Source organism: Cornus florida, unplaced genomic scaffold, assembly GCF_030987335.1.
Source record: "Cornus florida cultivar Cherokee Brave unplaced genomic scaffold, ASM3098733v1 CherokeeBrave_3.0.0_Hap2_Chr07, whole genome shotgun sequence".
NCBI lineage: Eukaryota > Viridiplantae > Streptophyta > Magnoliopsida > Cornales > Cornaceae > Cornus > Cornus florida.
In genome coordinates this window covers 15,061,766-15,080,815 of record NW_026775577.1, presented here as the reverse complement: position 1 = coordinate 15,080,815, position 19,050 = coordinate 15,061,766, and the positions used below count along the sequence as shown (strand labels likewise).

The following is a 19,050-nucleotide window of genomic DNA, read 5'->3' as shown; positions in this document are numbered from 1 at the left end:
TCAAGAAGGTATGTATTTTTACAAGTTCATAGATTAAAATAAAAATATACAAATGCTCCATAGAGTACATAGATTTCATTACGAGAACACAATAAGCAGTCGTTCTCTTTATTTAGATAGTTGCATAGGATGGTCTATCCCATCATTTTACGCACTCAAATATTACTAATACTCTTGTAATCAATTCCATACCCCAAACTAAAAGGCGTTTGATTGTTGCAATCCAAGTTGTCCCCATAGCTCAACCCAACTATGTCACAGTACCTCTTGTAGAATCCAATCCGATTTTCCACCCTATCATCTGGACCATGGCCACACTCCAGCCCACCATTGATTATGTTGGTGATCACACCGTAACCCGGGACCCGATTTGCTGCTATGTCTGCGTTCGACGGTATCCATATTCCGGTGATGACATCGTGGCTTGAGGGTTTGTTATACTGTGGTGTCATCCAAAACCAGATGGCAGTCGTGAATGATATGATTGCGTTGTTGGCTACAAGTTCCGGGTTGTTTATGAGATCCTCACCAATGGCTTCACCCGCTTGTGCATAGTTGTAGTTGCTGAAATTAAAAATAAAAAATAAGAAAGTATATAATAACTGACCTATTTGTATGGAAGTACAAGAAGTTTGTTTTCATAGAACAATGTTTTCTGAAAATTAAATCAAATAAAGTAAAAAATATTGTGTTTTTTTTTTTGTTTTTAGTGTCAAAAGAAAATGATCATCATTGTCGAATTAATGTGCCAGGCTGGCTAGAGAACTCGGAGACGTACTGAGTGAGTTGGATGGGTCCTCGACCATAGTACTCTTTATTGGGATTGCATGGCCAGCTCGGATCACAGGGATAGTGCGGTGTCCCTACTTCCTCAATGAAGCAATATCCCCATGCATATCGACCACCTGGTGCATCATCCCACCCACCTGCACAAGAAACAATTAGGCTCTATGTGTAAGTAACGAGAAAAAAAAAATGTACAAGAGCTTAGTAATCTTAATCATATTAAACAACTTAAGGGTTGTGATTTAAACTAATTAACCTGATGTTTCATGAGATGTTTGACCCAAGAAAGCTACAAGCTCCCTTTTTCGTGTATCAACATCTCCGGTTGTGCCAAATCCATCAAAAGATTTCGCAGCAGTGATGAAAGCATCGTATTGGTAGAATCCATTACTCGGACATCTAGCATCGTTCCGGTATGCAAGCATTTCGTCAAAAAGAGATTGGGTGATGATGCAGCTAATGTCGTCATCACCACCACAGGGGGTAGGGGGGGTTGGAGGGGGTGGACTTGGAGTTGGACCACCAGTGCATTGGCTCTGGCAACCATCTCCGCAGTAGTCATCTGTGGTGCCACAAAAACCATGTTCACTGCAGCATAGCCCATTTGGGCATAGAGCACCCCCAGCTTGGCTACCACATTGTTGAGCTGATATAGCTAATAATGAGGCTAAGGCAAAGAGAATGAGAGTCCAAAACCTCATCTTTATTTTTTACTATGTGTCAAGGGAATGAGACTAGAAGGGTTTATATAAGGGCATGTATTGAGTCTCACTGACAGCATATGCATTTAAAAGGTTTTCAAAATATTTGTCTTCAAGTCAATAATGGTTGGCTGGCTTCTTCACAATAGATTATACGATTTTCGAGGTTATTCACGTGATGCAATTGATTTCGAGGTTATTCACGTGATGCAATTGATTTCGAGGTTATTCACGTGATGCAAAGGACCTGTCTTCAAGTTACTATGAATGAACCTACCCACAAATGTACTGCACATGTTAATTGAGTGGTCCAAGTGAGTGAAATATAATGTTATATGGGATTTTTAATTTGACTAAATATCATATTAAAATATCTCTTTAAAATTAATATAACTTATATTACAAATGTTTGTTTCGTTTTTTATTTATATCTCAAAAATAACTTTTCAAATGTGTCAGACTACTTTTTATATGTAAAAATACATTGTTATTCCTTTGATTTTTTGTTTGACTTGTTAAAAAACTGTCTAGTGTATAAAATGACTTAACTTACCTTAGAACTCATGTTAAGTGACCAAAATATCCATTGCCACTAGTCTCACACCCATATGCACTCATCAATCACCATTTTCACCATCATTACCATGGCCACGGCCACCACCAATCACACATATATACACATATATATACACAGTTACACACGTATATCAACCAAATGAAATTGAATGCAAAGAAAATCAATCCAACATGGATTACAAGAGAGAGTTGCAAATCTTTTGGGTTTATATATATATATATATATATATATATATATATATATAAACGACACGTTAGTAAGGTACAAGCGAAATCAAGAGAATATTTGTTTAAAACGTTTTCCAAGTATTTTAAGAATCGTTGGCTGGGCTTCACAATAGTCGACCTTGCATATCATGTGTAAAAGACCAAAAAATAGAAGAGCATTAATAAAGTAAGGCAGAGTAAATGGGAAGAGTACAAAAGATGTGATAGACACAAAACTACAACCATTTTACTATTTTTTTTATTTGAACCCCCCATTCCAAAATACTCCTCACTACCTAGCTTCCAACTCTTCCTCTCCGGCCTCCATTCTTTCGTATTTAAAAAAAACTAGAGTGGGCTCAATAATTGTGTATTTGTTAGAGTTTAACTGAAAAACATAAATAGGAGGAGAGAGAAAAAAAGAGAAAATAAAAAATTATTTTAAGATATAAATTTTTTGAGGCTTAGTATTAAATTTCTAAATTGATTAGTTTTTAATAATATTAGAAAATAATTACTATATAATTTATATAACATTTTGAGGTCCTTTTAATTTGGAAGCCCGAGCGACTGTCTAGGTCGCTATGCCCAGAGACTCTAGAAGGGAGAGAAAAATAGAGAGCCACCGAACCCAATCAATTAAAGGTCAAGCGTTTTAGGTCTTGTTAAGAACAAAATTATTTATGCATTGATAATTGGTCCACGGTCAGTAGAGTTGACCTACTTACCAGTGAATAAACAAATATTATTATTATTATATTATATATTTGTTATACAAATTGTCAATAAGTCACCACCCTAGCTTTTTGCCTCACCTGCATTGCTCCACAACTGCCACATTACCCTCTGCTACTACTAAAAAATTGAAGCTGTTTCATCTCCATAGACGTGGCCTGTTTAAGGTATCTCATTTTGAACAAGAAAAAAAGTGAATTTTATATTCATGCACGAATTTTCAAAGCATGCTTAGGATCAAAGGCATATAAACAAAAAGAAAGTTAATATTATATGCATCCAAGAATGATTTGTTATCTGCGTGTCGCCATTGATTTGGATGATGTCGTCATCGCCACCACCGCCTCGGGGGGTGGGGGGACCAGTGCATTGGCTCTGGCAACCATTTGTGCAATAGTGCAAAAGCTTAAACTGTTTGACAGAGTACAATTTTAATATTTATATCTTTCAACACGTCCCTCCACGTGTTGCTTTTTTTTTTGTCTAACGTATATTTTTTAATTTTTTAATTAGTGTGATGGTGAATTTTGAACTCAAGACATTTGGCTCTGATACCATCTTAATTATCCATCTAATCTAAGAACTTAAGCTATAACTTAAGTATACAAATCTTTGGACATGTATTTAATCTCTTCAAGTCAAGAATGCTTCATTGGCTTCTCAATAATGGATTATATGATTTTAGAGGTCATTCTGGTGATGCAATTCATTGCACAGTACTATGAATTGTTAGAAGGACCTGTCATCAAGTTACTAAAAACCTACCTATAAATGTACTATACATATTAATTCAGTGGTCCAAGTTGTGAGATATAACATTTATATATTGACAAATTTCGAAGTTAAAATAAGTTCGATCAATTAATTAATACTTTTTCTTCAATTTTTTTTTTTTTGAGGGAACTTTTCTTCAATTTTAATTAGACATAATTGTTGGAAACGGCATTAGAAAACACAAACTTTGGAAGGATTTTTAAAAAGATTCCGCTAAGAATTTTTTGCGAATCTATTGATGAGCGCGTTCCTCTCTGCGAGGAGATGAACATGGTATATTTATTTTCTCAAATCCGTTTCCGGGTGAATGAGAAATTGGCTCCAAAGTAAGTGATTTATAAAGCCTAAATGGGTGTGAATAAAGTGGGAAATGCTTGTCCCACATCGGAAAAGTAGCAAAGCAACCTTGAGTATATATATGTCTAGTATGGGATTTGGGTTTGGGCCCAAGGGCACCCAAGTTTTTAAGAGGGGGAGGACCTAGGCTAGCCTGGATCCGAACCAACTACCACACGCGCGCGCCGCCCGCCCGGTCCGGGCTAGGGCGGGGCGGGGCTTGATTGTGAAATGGGTTTAACTTTTTTACCCAAAGTTAGGATGGGCCTGTGTGGTAATTTTATTTTGTTGCTGGACTTATCAAAATGGGCCTATTTAAGTGGGCTTGCGGGTGGAGCACGCTGGGCTGGGCTGCCGAAGCTTGCTTGCTGGGCTTAATCTGTTTTGGGTTTAAATTCAAATAAAAAACTGTTTTTTTGAACCAAGGGTTGCACCCTTTACAAATTAAAAACCATTGGTCAACAATGGTTGCACCCATTCGGACTATGGGTGCACCCATTCAGAATAGGCACCAACAAGCCTATAAATACCCATCATTGGGTTCATTTCAATTCACACCAAATTCAGAAATCTTCTTCTCTTCTTCTGAATTTCTTCTTCTAATTCTTCTTTGTTCGGTTCAGCTACTGGTTTGGGTTCAACCTAAACTGGTTTGGATTGGGTTCGAACCTTGGTTTCCAAGTTTAGGTTCAATCTTGGTCTCCGAGTTAGGATTCAATCCTGGTCTCCGAGTCTGAGTTCAACAGAGAGTGCTACACCGAGTCGGTTCGCCTATTCCATTGGTGTGAAGTGCTACTACCAAAGGAAGAAAAGTCGTTGTATCCTGGGAGATAGACGCCGAAGAGTCCGTTAGCACCGTAGCGGGGCGTATCTGTCTTAAGGCTATAGAATTAAATTCTAGCCTCGACTTTATCAGGTTCTTTTATAGTTTTATTTTCTTGATATTATATAGATTATTATAATAAATATTATATTTACAAATAATATTTAAAAAAATTATACTATAGTATATGATACATTATTTATTATTTTTGATTAACAATCTTAAGACAGATACCTTTATACTATAGTAATAATTATTTAATTATTATTCTTCTTATAATTAATTATAATTTGACTCGTGGTCTGTATATCAATATATAACAGACAAATGGCAAGTACGAGTATTACCGTGCCTAATGTTCCCGTCAGTCATGGGGAGAAGCCCGAAAAATTCAACGGGACAGAATTTAAAAGGTGGCAACAGAAAATGATGTTCTACCTTACAACTCTGAATCTAAGCAAGTATCTGACTGAGACTGCTCCAGTGTTAGATGAGGGTGATACAGACATTACCAAGCTTGGAGCTGTTGATACATGGAAGCATGGAGACTTCCTATGCAAGAACTACATCCTCAATGGATTGGACAACACCTTATATAATGTGTACAGTCCAATAAATACTGCTAAAGAGCTTTGGGAGTCGTTAGACAAAAAGTATAAAACAGAGGATGCTGGATTGAAGAAATTCGTGGTTGGACGATTTCTGGACTTCAAAATGATAGACTCCAAGACAGTCGTGAGCCAAGTGCAGGAGCTCCAGCTAATCCTACATGAGATACATGCTGAGAAGATGACATTGAGTGAATCCTTTCAAGTAGCTTCAATCATTGAAAAGCTGCCACCTACTTGGAAAGATTTCAAAAATTACTTGAAGCATAAGCGCAAGGAAATGGGGCTCGAAGACTTAATTGTCAGGCTGAGAATTGAAGAAGATAACCGTACATCTGAAAAGAGAGCCGGAAATTCTTCAATAGTGTCAAAGGCAAATGTAGTAGAAGCAGGACAGAAAAATAAGAAGAGGAAGCACTCTGGAGAAGGTCCTAGCCAAGGAAACTACAAGAAGTTCACCGGGAAGTGTTTCATATGCGGCAAGCTAGGACACCGAGCTAAAGATTGTCGTAGCCGCAAAACACATCATAACCCCAAGAAGAAGACCACTGAGGTGCACATAGCTGAAGAAGATAAGTTGACAGCTGATGTATCAGAGTTAAATCTTTCAGCTGTGGTTTCTGAAATCAACCTGGTAAGCAACAACAGAGAATGGTGGGTGGACACAGGAGCTACTCGTCATGTTTGCTCTGAAAAGAGGATGTTCACTACCTATGAAACTATAAATAATGAAGAACAACTCTACATGGGGAATTCTTCTACTGCAAAGGTTGAAGGACAAGGAAAGATCAAGCTACTAATGACCTCAGGAAAAGAGCTCACTCTTAATAATGTGCTGCATGTACCAGACATCAGGAAGAACTTGGTCTCTGGGTCACTACTAAGCAAGAATGGGTTCAAGCTGGTCTTTGTATCTGATAAGTTTGTGCTGACTAAGAATGGGGTGTATGTGGGCAAAGGGTATCTAAGTAATGGACTATTTAAGTTCAATGTAATGACTGTTGTACCCAAAGCTATTAATGATAATAATAAAGCTAGTGCTTCTTCTGCTTATATTATTGACTCATCTGATGTATGGCATGGTAGGTTAGGACATGTTAATTATGATACTATTCGTAGATTGATTAACATGGAATCTATACCTAAATTTAATATTGATTTAAATCAAAAATGCCAAACATGTGTAGAAGCAAAATTGACTAGAACCTCATTTCACTCCATAGAACGAAGTACTGAACCTCTAGCATTAATTCACAGTGATATCTGTGACTTTAAATCTGTGCCAACTAGAGGTGGGAAAAAGTATTTCGTTACTTTTATTGATGACTGCACAAGATATTGTTATGTATACTTGTTAAGAAGTAAAGATGAAGCCTTGGAAATGTTTAAACATTACAAGAATGAGGTTGAGAATCAACTTGGAAAAAAGATAAAGATGTTTAGAAGTGATAGAGGTGGTGAATACGAAATACCATTCGCTGACATTTGTTCAGAACATGGTATTATTCACCAAACTACCGCTCCTTATTCACCTCAACAGAACGGTGTTGCTGAACGCAAAAATCGTACCTTAAAAGAAATGATGAATGCTATGTTGATAAGTTCTGGTTTAACCCAGAATTTGTGGGGGGAAGCTTTGCTCTCTGCTAATTATGTTCTCAACAAGGTACCTCAAAAGAAATCAAAGGTGACACCTTATGAATTATGGAAAGGTCAAAAACCTTCCTATAAATTCTTAAAAGTATGGGGGTGTTTAGCTAAGGTTGCGGTTCCTACTCCTAAGAAAGTTAAGATAGGACCAAAAACCTTTGATGGTATTTTCATAGGCTATGCACAGAATAGTAGTGCATATCGTTTTCTTGTGCATAAATCAGACATTCCTGATATCCATGTCAATACAATTATTGAGTCAAGGAATGCTTATTTCTTTGAGGATATATTTCCTTGCAAAAATCCTCTTAAAAGAAATTATGATACTGCTAATAGCAATATACAAGAGAATATAGACCAAGAGTCTATAGATGATGAAAATGAGGAAGAACCTAGACGTAGCAAAAGAGCTAGAACGTCTAAGTCATTCGGTCCTGACTTTCTGACATATATATTGGAGAATGAGCCACAAAGCTACAAGGAAGCTATGTCTTCTCCTGAAGCTAATTTATGGAAAGAAGCCATAAATAGTGAAATTGAATCCATCATGCAAAATCATACTTGGGAGTTGGTGGATCTTCCTCCTGGTACTAAACCTTTAGGGTATAAGTGGATTTTCAAGAGGAAGATGAAGCCTGATGGTTCAATTGAAAAATATAAAGCCCGACTTGTTGCTAAGGGATATAGGCAAAAAGAAGGCCTGGATTATTTTGATACATATTCACCAGTCACAAGAATAACATCCATTAGATTGTTACTAGCTATTGCAGCACTGCAAAACTTAGAAATACATCAAATGGATGTTAAGACTGCCTTTTTAAATGGTGAATTAGAGGAAGAAATCTATATGGAACAACCTGAAGGGTTTATAGTTCCAGGGAAAGAAAAGAAGGTGTGCAAACTTGTAAAATCCTTATATGGATTAAAACAAGCACCTAAACAATGGCATGAAAAATTTGACAAAGTGATGTTGTCAAATGGTTTTAAAATTAATGAGTGTGATAAATGTGTGTATGTGAAAAACACTCAAAATGGATATGTCATTGTGTGCCTATATGTGGATGATATGCTTATAATGGGTAGTAATGATGTTATAATCAAAACTACTAAAAAGATGTTGACCAAAAATTTTGATATGAAAGATTTAGGCATAGCAGATGTCATACTAGGAATTAAGATTTCTAGAACATCAGATGGTCTAGTATTATCTCAATCTCACTATATTGAGAAAATATTAGAAAAGTTTAATAAAGGGGATAGTAGTCTTGTAAAGACTCCTGTTGATGTAAATCTTCATTTATCGAAAAATACTGGTCCTAGCATATCACAACTTGAGTATTCTCGCATTATAGGAAGCTTAATGTATTTGACGAATTGCACACGCCCAGACATAGCATACTCAGTTAATAAATTGAGTAGATATACTAGTAATCCAGGAAAGAACCATTGGACTGCAATAATTAGGGTTCTAAGGTATTTAAAATATACTATAAGTTATGGATTACATTATTCTAGATATCCAGCAGTACTTGAAGGATACAGTGATGCTAATTGGATATCAGATACTAAGGATTCTAAATCCACAAGTGGCTATGTCTTTACTATTGGAGGAGGTGCCATATCTTGGAAATCTTCAAAACAAACTTGTATTGCCAGATCCACTATGGAATCTGAATTTATTGCTTTGGATAAAGCAGGTGAAGAAGCTGAGTGGCTTCGTAATTTCTTAGAAGATATTCCAAATTGGCCTAAACCGGTGCCCGCTATATGTATACATTGTGATAGTCAATCAGCAATTGGAAGGGCACAAAGTAATATGTACAACGGTAAGTCTCGACATATACGTCGACGACATAATACCGTTAGACAATTGCTCTCAAGTGGGATAATCTCAATAGATTATATCAGGTCAAAAGATAATTTAGCGGATCCGTTTACAAAAGGTTTGACAAGAGAGCAAGTATATAGTTCATCGAGGGGAATGGGATTAAAGCCGAAAGCTAACGAGTCATCTTAATGGAAACCCAACCTAATTGACTGGAGATCCCAAGATTTAGGTTCAAAGGGACAACAGAAATTCTGAATGGCTCACCAGAAGCACTGGGAAGATTCAATCTTCTACCCATTTCTATGATGAGACAGTGTTACCTACAGCGATGAATAGGATAAGCTATGCTTTTAATGACTCTTATACCTTGAAAATTCAAGTGGGGTATGGTAGGATACTCTTAATAAGAAGTCACCTATATGAGTGTGAAGTGGGGCCGCTTCTATGAGAACTTCTAAGGCTAAGTTTTCTAGAGCGCTCATGAAATACCAGGCGTTGTTCAGGGCCATATGAACACAACCGTGAGAACCGACTTTGTGTGGGAAGGAATTGTGTGTTTGCTATTGTCTTGGTTTACATCAACGGCTGAACAGTTCAAGACATAATGTTCACTGGTTAGCTAGTAAATCCGATAGTAATACACTAGGGAAGGTTCAAGGCCAAAAGCTACCTATCCCGATGCAGTAACTTTCCAATAGTACTCTCTATAGTGTCTGTATCTTCTCCTTTGTAATCTGCGAAAATTTTCATTCATGTGGGGGATTGTTGGAAACGGCATTAGAAAACACAAACTTTGGAAGGATTTTTAAAAAGATTCCGCTAAGAATTTTTTGCGAATCTATTGATGAGCGCGTTCCTCTCTGCGAGGAGATGAACATGGTATATTTATTTTCTCAAATCCGTTTCCGGGTGAATGAGAAATTGGCTCCAAAGTAAGTGATTTATAAAGCCTAAATGGGTGTGAATAAAGTGGGAAATGCTTGTCCCACATCGGAAAAGTAGCAAAGCAACCTTGAGTATATATATGTCTAGTATGGGATTTGGGTTTGGGCCCAAGGGCACCCAAGTTTTTAAGAGGGGGAGGACCTAGGCTAGCCTGGATCCGAACCAACTACCACACGCGCGCGCCGCCCGCCCGGTCCGGTCCGGGCTAGGGCGGGGCGGGGCTTGATTGTGAAATGGGTTTAACTTTTTTACCCAAAGTTAGGATGGGCCTGTGTGGTAATTTTATTTTGTTGCTGGACTTATCAAAATGGGCCTATTTACTGGACTTATTTAAGTGGGCTTGCGGGTGGAGCACGCTGGGCTGGGCTGCCGAAGCTTGCTTGCTGGGCTTAATCTGTTTTGGGTTTAAATTCAAATAAAAAACTGTTTTTTTGAACCAAGGGTTGCACCCTTTACAAATTAAAAACCATTGGTCAACAATGGTTGCACCCATTCGGACTATGGGTGCACCCATTCAGAATAGGCACCAACAAGCCTATAAATACCCATCATTGGGTTCATTTCAATTCACACCAAATTCAGAAATCTTCTTCTCTTCTTCTGAATTTCTTCTTCTAATTCTTCTTTGTTCGGTTCAGCCACTGGTTTGGGTTCAACCTAAACTGGTTTGGATTGGGTTCGAACCTTGGTTTCCAAGTTTAGGTTCAATCTTGGTCTCCGAGTTAGGATTCAATCCTGGTCTCCGAGTCTGAGTTCAACAGAGAGTGCTACACCGAGTCGGTTCGCCTATTCCATTGGTTTGAAGTGCTACTACCAAAGGAAGAAAAGTCGTTGTATCCTGGGAGATAGACGCCGAAGAGTCCGTTAGCACCGTAGCGGGGCGTATCTGTCTTAAGGCTATAGAATTAAATTCTAGCCTCGACTTTATCAGGTTCTTTTATAGTTTTATTTTCTTGATATTATATAGATTATTATAATAAATATTATATTTACAAATAATATTTAAAAAAATTATACTATAGTATATGATACATTATTTATTATTTTTGATTAACAATAATACTTATATATTCGTGGCAACCTGATAATATCCACCTAACAGTTCACATGCATAGTGCGTGAAAAAGCAATATCCCGGTTATATACAAAACACTGCCTAATAGTTCCAAATGATTGTTGCATGCATGAGAGAGGGGGAGTGGGTAGGTTAGAGGATTGAATGAAGGTAAAATAGTCGTTTTAGATGGTTGGTATTTTTGAATAAAATATATTAAAAAATTAGAGATAAATTTGTCTTTTCTTACTTTTTTAATATTGTCACTGACAGTATTTTACTGTGATATTTAACAAAATTTAAGCAGATATCAGTAAAATTAATCTTATTATATATTGACAAATTTTGATATTAAAACAAATTCGATCGAATTAGAATTGTCAGTTTAATTTTTAAGACTCAAGATGAAATACCAAATTGAAGATATGAATCATATATATTTTTTAAATGCATGAAAACGACAGGGATAAATATTTGTAGAGAACAGGGCAAGTTCAGGGAATACGTATTGTCACGCCCCAAAAAATTCTAATACAAGAACTATTGTCTTATACTAAGATCTGGTGCGTGACTCACATCATACATCCACCAAAACCATGATTAAATCCGTAAGAATACATTTTATTTAAAAATTCATAAATCCAAAGGAAATTTATCACATCCCCAACTAATAAAAATTTCAACAACAAAATGAATCTTATTACAAAATGTTTGCTCGGAAACAATAATAAAATCATAATGTAGAAATTCGAAAATCTCCATCTCCCCTTGAGCCTCCTTTGCAAGCTAAATCTATGTGCACCTGAAAGTAATAAAGGGGTGAGCTCACAAGCTCAGCAAGAAATTGCTAAATACTATCATCGTTCAGCAAGTCAATCCTTACTTATAATCCGTATATATGTACTTAAATAAGTGACCTCGAAAAGATTTACTAGTTATTGTCATTCTATAACTTTAACTCAAACTATGAACCTGTAACACATCTAGAATTTAAATTACTAAAATTTCACTTACCTCACATGAGCCCCTGGCTCCCCTCAACCAGTTGGCGTTCTAATGCCAATACCTCACATGAGCCCCTGGCTCCACTCCGAATAAATGGTGTGAATTGCATAGTCCCTGACTACCAAATACACACATGTGACTGGGTTGTACGTCTACTCACCTAGATGGCCCCTGACCACGTCCACATAATAAGGGTACCTTTAGCCCAATGGCCATAACAAAAGAGTATTTCACTCCTGGAGACAGTCCCTAACTGCACTCAACAAACTTATCATTGGGTAAGTCCCAGACTACCGCTCCAACTAGTTTAATCTCTTTAATTAAACACTAAATATACTTAATCAACTTTTACTCATAATATCATGAGTTTATCCAACACCTTAATTAATCATTCACTAATTAATTAATTAATTAATTAATACCAACGCATAGTCCTAATTAGAATAAATTACAAAACTATACTCTAAATTTCAACCTCAATATCATTCAAAATTATTCTGCCATTAATTATATATAATACTCCATAAATAAACAATTGAAACCAAATCCATGAATCCCAGTCAAACATAACGTCAACTGTAACAACCTATTTCTTATTGTTTTGTATTAAATTACTGTTACTAATCGATTTCATTGTTCTGGATCTTTTTCGTATTCCCAAAGAAGTCCCTACTTCGTAAGCCAGTTCTTCTGTTTTGAATTTATGATTCTAGTCACCGTAGCCAGTATTGCATCTGATTACCTAATAAAAAAACTCTCATGCAGCCAAAGCCAAAGGTTTGGATTTTTTGCTAAACTTTACTGGATCCCACCACATCATCATTACCATTATTTATTCCAATTCTTTTCTCCACCTTCCAGGCTTCTACGGATTCCTTGTCTTATTCTTTCATATCTCCTTTACTAAATTAACACTAAAAACAAAAACTATCATTAACCCCAATTACTAAATTTCCTTTATATAACCCCACAATCCATCAGTATAAATCTATGTCACTCTGCAACTCCAATTAAACAAAAAGAAATAATGAATCAAATAAAATTCCTAATCATTCAATAACTCCTTGTATAATCTACATATCTCCAATTAGAAATAATTATCATGAGTTCTACAATTAAATCATATTTAATAATCTAACCATTAAAACATAAATAAATACAGAGTTATAAGCAAGAATTAACTTGCCTGAATTGCAATCACCACTTGAGCTTTTCTTTGTTCCACCACAACGAATAATCCTCGGGATAGCAACGTAGATAAAAAAAAACTGAATACACAACTAAGTCTAGATATATCCATATATATATCCAATAGTTGAGTTCAATAAGACCTCTTTTAATTTTCAAAATAAATTCAATGATAACTCTGTTATCCCCTTTTAAATGCAATCACCTATTTATCTTCTTTTTTTTTTGTTTTAAAAGATAACTCCTATATAACAATATGCGTCCATAAATATATATATATATATATATATATATATCTAATAATAATAATTTATGGGGTATTACACGTATTTAAAACGTTTTCAAAATATTTGTTGTCGTCAATTGAAGAATGGTTCGATATTTATCTTCAAGAATGGTTGGCCGGCTTCACAGTAGCGGACCATGCATGTAAAGTGTAAAAGACAACTAAATAAATAAATAAAAGAGCATTAATACCTAGCTGCCAACTGTACCTCTCTTGCTTCCATCCTTTTCTGAATTTTAAATGGGAGATTGAAGATGTGCATCATACCTTATTTTAGAAGGGAAAGAGAAATAGAGAATGACCAAGCGCAACCAATTAAAGGTCTAAGTGTTTTAAGCCTCTAAATTTATCTCCCATCCTCTTTGATATCATTTCGGAGCCCTCTAAATTTTTTTCTTGTGAAATTTTTCCATGTACATCGTTAAGGAAATCGGGTTGCTCATGGGCTTGCATCGTTGTCCCACAAATGTTTTGGGCAGGACTTGTTTTAGATTGTTTGCCTGATGCAGTGCTCTATTGAAAATAAACTTGATTTTAGAATTTTAGTTGTAATTAGTATTTTCAAGTATTTGGTATACATGATGCATGTGTGCATTTCATGTTAGTGGGGTAGTAAATGGTCTTGATGGAGAAAGTTATGTAAGACTAAGAGGTATGGGAATTAAGTCTCCTAAATACTATGTTAGTGGGAGTTATGCTACTAATGGTTATGTTAGTGGGAATAATGGATGTAATTAGGCTTTTAAATGTCATGGTTATGCATACATATGTGAGGCTTATATAATCATGTACTTTAGTCATTTTAGAATATGAATTAGAAGTGGAATAAAAATAATTTTTCAAGTATTCCTCCATATCATTCTCTTCCAAAATATTATAGTGTTATGTGTGTATCTACGCCACTATTTCCAACAAAATAGTATTAGAGTAAAGTCATAAAGTGGTATCAGAGCAAAAGCCAACAAAGTGGTATTAGAGCTAGGTTTCAACATATCAGAGCCAGATTTCATATTCAGAGCCTAGATGATCCTGAAGGCCTGACGAAGTTGATCCTAAAAGGTTTAACATTTGAGAAAAACATGTTTCTCCTTGATGATGATGAAAGGGAGAAAATGTATTTTCATAGTGAGAAGATGATGTTCTCTAATTACAGAAGAATGAGAATCATCATAACTTCATACCTCAAAACATGTGATTTGTGAGATGTTGTTGGATTAAAGCTAAAGAATGGCATGTCTAACAAGCTTCGAGAAAATAAAGAAGAAAAGGTATTGGTAGTGTTGCAGAAAGCAATACATCAAGAAATTTGGGGGTATTTTGGAGAGTCCAAAACTCCAAGTTGTGTTTGGAAGATGATCGAGACCATCGTTTCCAATCATAGAAGTGAATCACGACCCATGGAGTATTGGGTATAATGCATTGAGGATGATGAGTTTACGAAGGCTGATTATAAAAGTCTTGAGGAGAAATTTGTGGAGAATGAAGAGGCGTACAACACAAATGAAGTTGAAGAAATTGAAGATTTAAAAGTTGATGGCCAAAGTGAAATAGAGAATAAGGAAGAGATTGAAAAAGTGGATGAGATTGAAGTGAAAAGAGAAATTAAAGAAGAAGAAAGTGCTAAAGAAGAGGCAAAAGTTGATGAAATTGGTGAGTTAACAATTTCAAGTATAGTTCCAAATTTCAATTTTAAAGAAGTTAGATATAACTTATTTGATAAAATTTTAATTTTTTCATATTCATCTCAATTGGAAAGCAAAATCAAATATTATGATAATTGTATTCATATTGTGGAGAATGATGAACTTTTCTTGGAGAAAGTTATTCCAACGAAGTATGAGATTGAAGCTCAAGATGATAATAATTTCTCAAATTATTTTTTGAAAAATGGTTTGGAGAGTTTTGTAATTGACACAGGTTGGGTGAATATGGAGTTATTTTTTGACTCTAAAAAAGAAGCATATGTGAAGTTGAAGAGTCATAAAAGATTCAAAAAGAAAAAAGATAGATGGTGCGTTTATATAAAGAGGATAATATATAATTATGTGAAGACATCAAACAAGCATTTGAAGATTTTTTACAAACCATATACATCAATAAAAATGGCCAAGAAGATTGTTGCAATTGAAGGAGGTGGAAATCAAGACAAAGTAACAAACTTTTGATCGAACCTCCAAGATCAATAAGAAGTTTACTTTCAAGTCACAAAATCAAGTTTAAAGGGGGGTGTTGAAAATAAACTTGATTTTAGAATTTTAGTTGTAATTAGTATTTTCAAGTATTTGGTATACATGATGCATGTGTGCATTTCATGTTAGTGGGGTAGTAAATGGTCTTGATGGAGAAGGTTATGTAAGACTAAGAGGTATGTAAATTAAGTCTCCTAAATACTATGTTAGTGGGAGTTATGCAACTAATGGTTATGTTAGTAGGAATAATGGATGTAATTAGGCTTTTAAATGTCATGGTTATGCATACATATGTGAGACCTATATAATCATGTACTTTAGTCATTTTAGAATATGAATTAGAAGTGGAATAAAAATAATTTTCCAAGTATTCCTCCATATCATTCTCTTCCAAATATTATAGTGTTGTATGTGTTTCTACGCCACTATTTCTAACAAAGTGGTATCAGAGTAAAGTCAGAAAGTGGTATCAAAGCAAAAGTCAACATGCTCCGGGCAGTTTATGTGGATTGTAATCCTTCTTAATGTACCTTTGTTTGACAACAACAACAACAACAACAATAACCAAAAAAAAAAAAAGCAGCAGCCTTGTTAAGAACAATATTATGAGTGTATGAATCTGCAACTTGCTAACTTTTTTGAAATCTTATTTACCAAAGAAGAAGAAGAAAACTTTGAAATCCTCCAGTATGCAGCATCAATTTCACCATTCTGCGATGAGTGAATCAGCCTTTCAAGAGAGGATTGATGACAGCTCCAGTGAATAACACAACCCCAAATGATTCTTCCCTACTCATGAAGATGAAAGGATGATCGGCCACAAAGGTTGGCTTTGGAGCCATATAACCAGAACGGCACAACAATTTACCCATATATGCAGCAGCTGCAGCCTCTGTACCTTCCTCGTTGACTTCTATGTAACATGTTTGAAAAATCTCTGAGAAAACAAGTCCCTTGGTGTTGGAGATTACTGTGAGCTCCTCATGATATTTGAAAGGCCTTGTCAATCCCAATTCTTTGATGGTTTTTTTAGCATCCATTTTGTGTGGGAACTTAAATTTTGGAATCCAGAAAGCATCAAGTTCAACTTTTCGTAGCTCGGAAAGATGATGCAAGAACCAATTATTAGACTCAAACTGTTGTATCAAACTCTGCAGCCCATCTCTCTCGTTGGGAAGAAATATTGACATTGAGAACTGCCTTCCATCTTCGCCCTTTTGATACGGGATCTTGACAAGTTTGAAACCATCAAAGGATCCGAAAAATTGGTAATTCATAGAGGTCATAAAAGGGGTTGAAACTTTTTCTCCATTGAGTAGGTGAAAATCTCTGTCTCGTCTGTGATGCATTAAACTTTTTCTCCCAATTTCCTTTGAAGTAGAGCGCATTTGCTAGCACAATTATTGTATCTTCAGCAAGATTGCTTACAAGATCCTTGATGAGCCCTTTGGTTGCGTTTTCCGCCCATGTATTCACTTCATCCTTAACTTCATCAGCCTTACCATTCCAAAAAAAAAAAAAAATTGATAGTTGGATATAAATATCACTAGAACCAGGTAACAATTATCAATCATACATAATTTCTTGTGTCAAATTCGAAAATTATATTATTTTGCGATTTTTTTATTTTATTAAGGTCATTTGATATATGCTGAATATGAAAACAAAAAGAACAAGTGTTTGTTAATTGGAAATCATCATCCTCAGTCCCAGAAAACTAAAACCAACCATTAGGATGAGGAATCAGTAAATCAGACCAAAACCAGATGGCAGTCCTGAATGATAGGATTGCGTTGTTGGCTACCAGTTCCGGGTTGTTTATGAGATCCTCACCAATGGCTTCACCCGCTTGGGCATAGTTGTAGTTGCTGAAAAAATAAATAAATAAAGTGTATAATAACTGACCTATTTGTAAGTATAAAGTAACATACTAATGAACGTACAAGAAGTTTGTTTTCATAAAACAATGTTTTCTGAAAATTAAATCTAATAAAATTAAAAAATATTGTTTTTTTTTTGGTGTCAAAATAAAATGATCATCATTATCGAATTAATGTGCCAGGCTGGGTAGAGAACTCTCAGAGACATACTGAGTGAGTTGGATGGGTCCTCGACCATAATACTCTTTATTGGGATTGCATGGATAGCTCTCAGCACAGGGATAGTGCGGTGTCCCTACTTCCTCAATGAAGCAATATCCCCATGCATATGGACCACCTGGTGCAGTAGCCCACCCACCTGCACCAAAAACAATTAGGCTCTGTGTAACCAACAAAAAAAAATGTACAAGACCTTAGTAATTATAATCATAGTAAAGAACTTGAGGGTTAAGATTTAAACTAATTAACCTGTTGTTTCATGAGATGTTTGAGCCAAGAATGCTACAAGCTCCCTTTTTCGAGTATCAACATCTCCGGTTGTGCCAAATCCATCAAAAGATTTCGCAGCAGTGATGAAAGCATCGTATTGGTAGAAACCATTACTTGGACATCTAGCATCGTTCCGGTATGCAAGCATTTCGTCAAAAAGAGATGGGGTGATGATGCAGCTAATGTCGACATCGCTACCACAGGGGGTAGGGGTTGGAGTGGGGGGACTTGGAGTTGGAGGGGGAGGGGGAGGGGGAGGACTTGGAGTTGGACCACCAGTGCATTGGCTCTGGCAACCATCTCTGCAGTAAGGCAGTGTGGTGCCACAATAACCCCATTGACTGCAGCATAGCCCATTTGGGCATAGAGCACCCCCTGCTTGTGTACCACATTGTTGAGCTGATATAGCTAATAATGAGGCTAAGGCAAAGAGAATGAGAGTCCAAAACCTCATCTTTAATTTTTACTATGTGTCAAGGCAATGAGACTATAAGGGTATATATAAAGGCATGTATTGTGTCTCACTGAGAACATATGCATTTAAAATGTTTTCAAAATATTTGTCTTCTAGTCAATAATGGTTGGCTGGCTTCTCAATAGTGGATCATATGATTTTAGAGGTATTGTGGGAAGGACCTATCTTCAAATTACTAAGAACATACTTATCATTGTATGAATTGATTGGTCTAAGTTGCAAGTGTAAGCTCTAATAATTAGAGTCAAGTATTCATCACAAATAAATATGAATTTCAAATCTTAGAATTTCATTATTTTCACATACCTATAATGCATAAATAAATATAGTTAGATATAAATATTTCGATTCATGATAGTAAATTTTGTTGAGATCAAGTTCAATGTCGAGATTCTTTAATAACGAACTAAGCCGTAACTCCGAACAATTAATTAATAATCTTACAGTAAGATATAATATTATATATCGACAAATTTTAGTGTCAAAACAAATTTGATCGAGTTGTAATTGTCGAT

General features: G+C 35.7%; 3 protein-coding genes across 4 annotated transcripts; all 3 read right to left on the bottom strand.

Annotated features, from left to right (window-relative positions):
• On the bottom strand, positions 1 to 1,515 carry LOC132266523 (endochitinase-like). Its single transcript, XM_059767413.1, has 3 exons — positions 1,043 to 1,515; positions 779 to 926; positions 1 to 564 (listed from the first exon to the last, which is right to left on the bottom strand). Exons 1-3 carry the CDS (start codon positions 1,485 to 1,487, stop codon positions 156 to 158), a joined length of 1,002 nt encoding a protein of 333 aa, XP_059623396.1. The 5' UTR covers positions 1,488 to 1,515; the 3' UTR covers positions 1 to 155.
• A 14,745-nt stretch (positions 1,516 to 16,260) lies between these two features.
• Positions 16,261 to 17,081, bottom strand: LOC132266527 (serpin-ZXA-like). Its single transcript, XM_059767418.1, has one exon. The coding sequence runs from the start codon at positions 17,077 to 17,079 to the stop codon at positions 16,417 to 16,419; it is 663 nt and encodes a 220-aa protein (XP_059623401.1). The 5' UTR covers positions 17,080 to 17,081; the 3' UTR covers positions 16,261 to 16,416.
• LOC132266526 (endochitinase-like) lies at positions 17,075 to 18,540 on the bottom strand. 2 transcript variants are annotated; one of them, XM_059767417.1, is made up of 4 exons: positions 18,040 to 18,540; positions 17,782 to 17,929; positions 17,420 to 17,559; positions 17,075 to 17,188 (listed from the first exon to the last, which is right to left on the bottom strand). In XM_059767417.1, the coding sequence occupies exons 1-4, from the start codon at positions 18,512 to 18,514 to the stop codon at positions 17,184 to 17,186; spliced, it is 768 nt and encodes a 255-aa protein (XP_059623400.1). In that variant the 5' UTR covers positions 18,515 to 18,540; the 3' UTR covers positions 17,075 to 17,183. The 2 variants fall into 2 exon arrangements, with proteins under 2 accessions (XP_059623400.1, XP_059623399.1); XM_059767416.1 differs by lacking the exon at positions 17,075 to 17,188 and having other exon boundaries at positions 17,404 to 17,559.
• Between the last annotated feature and the right edge of the window lie 510 nt (positions 18,541 to 19,050).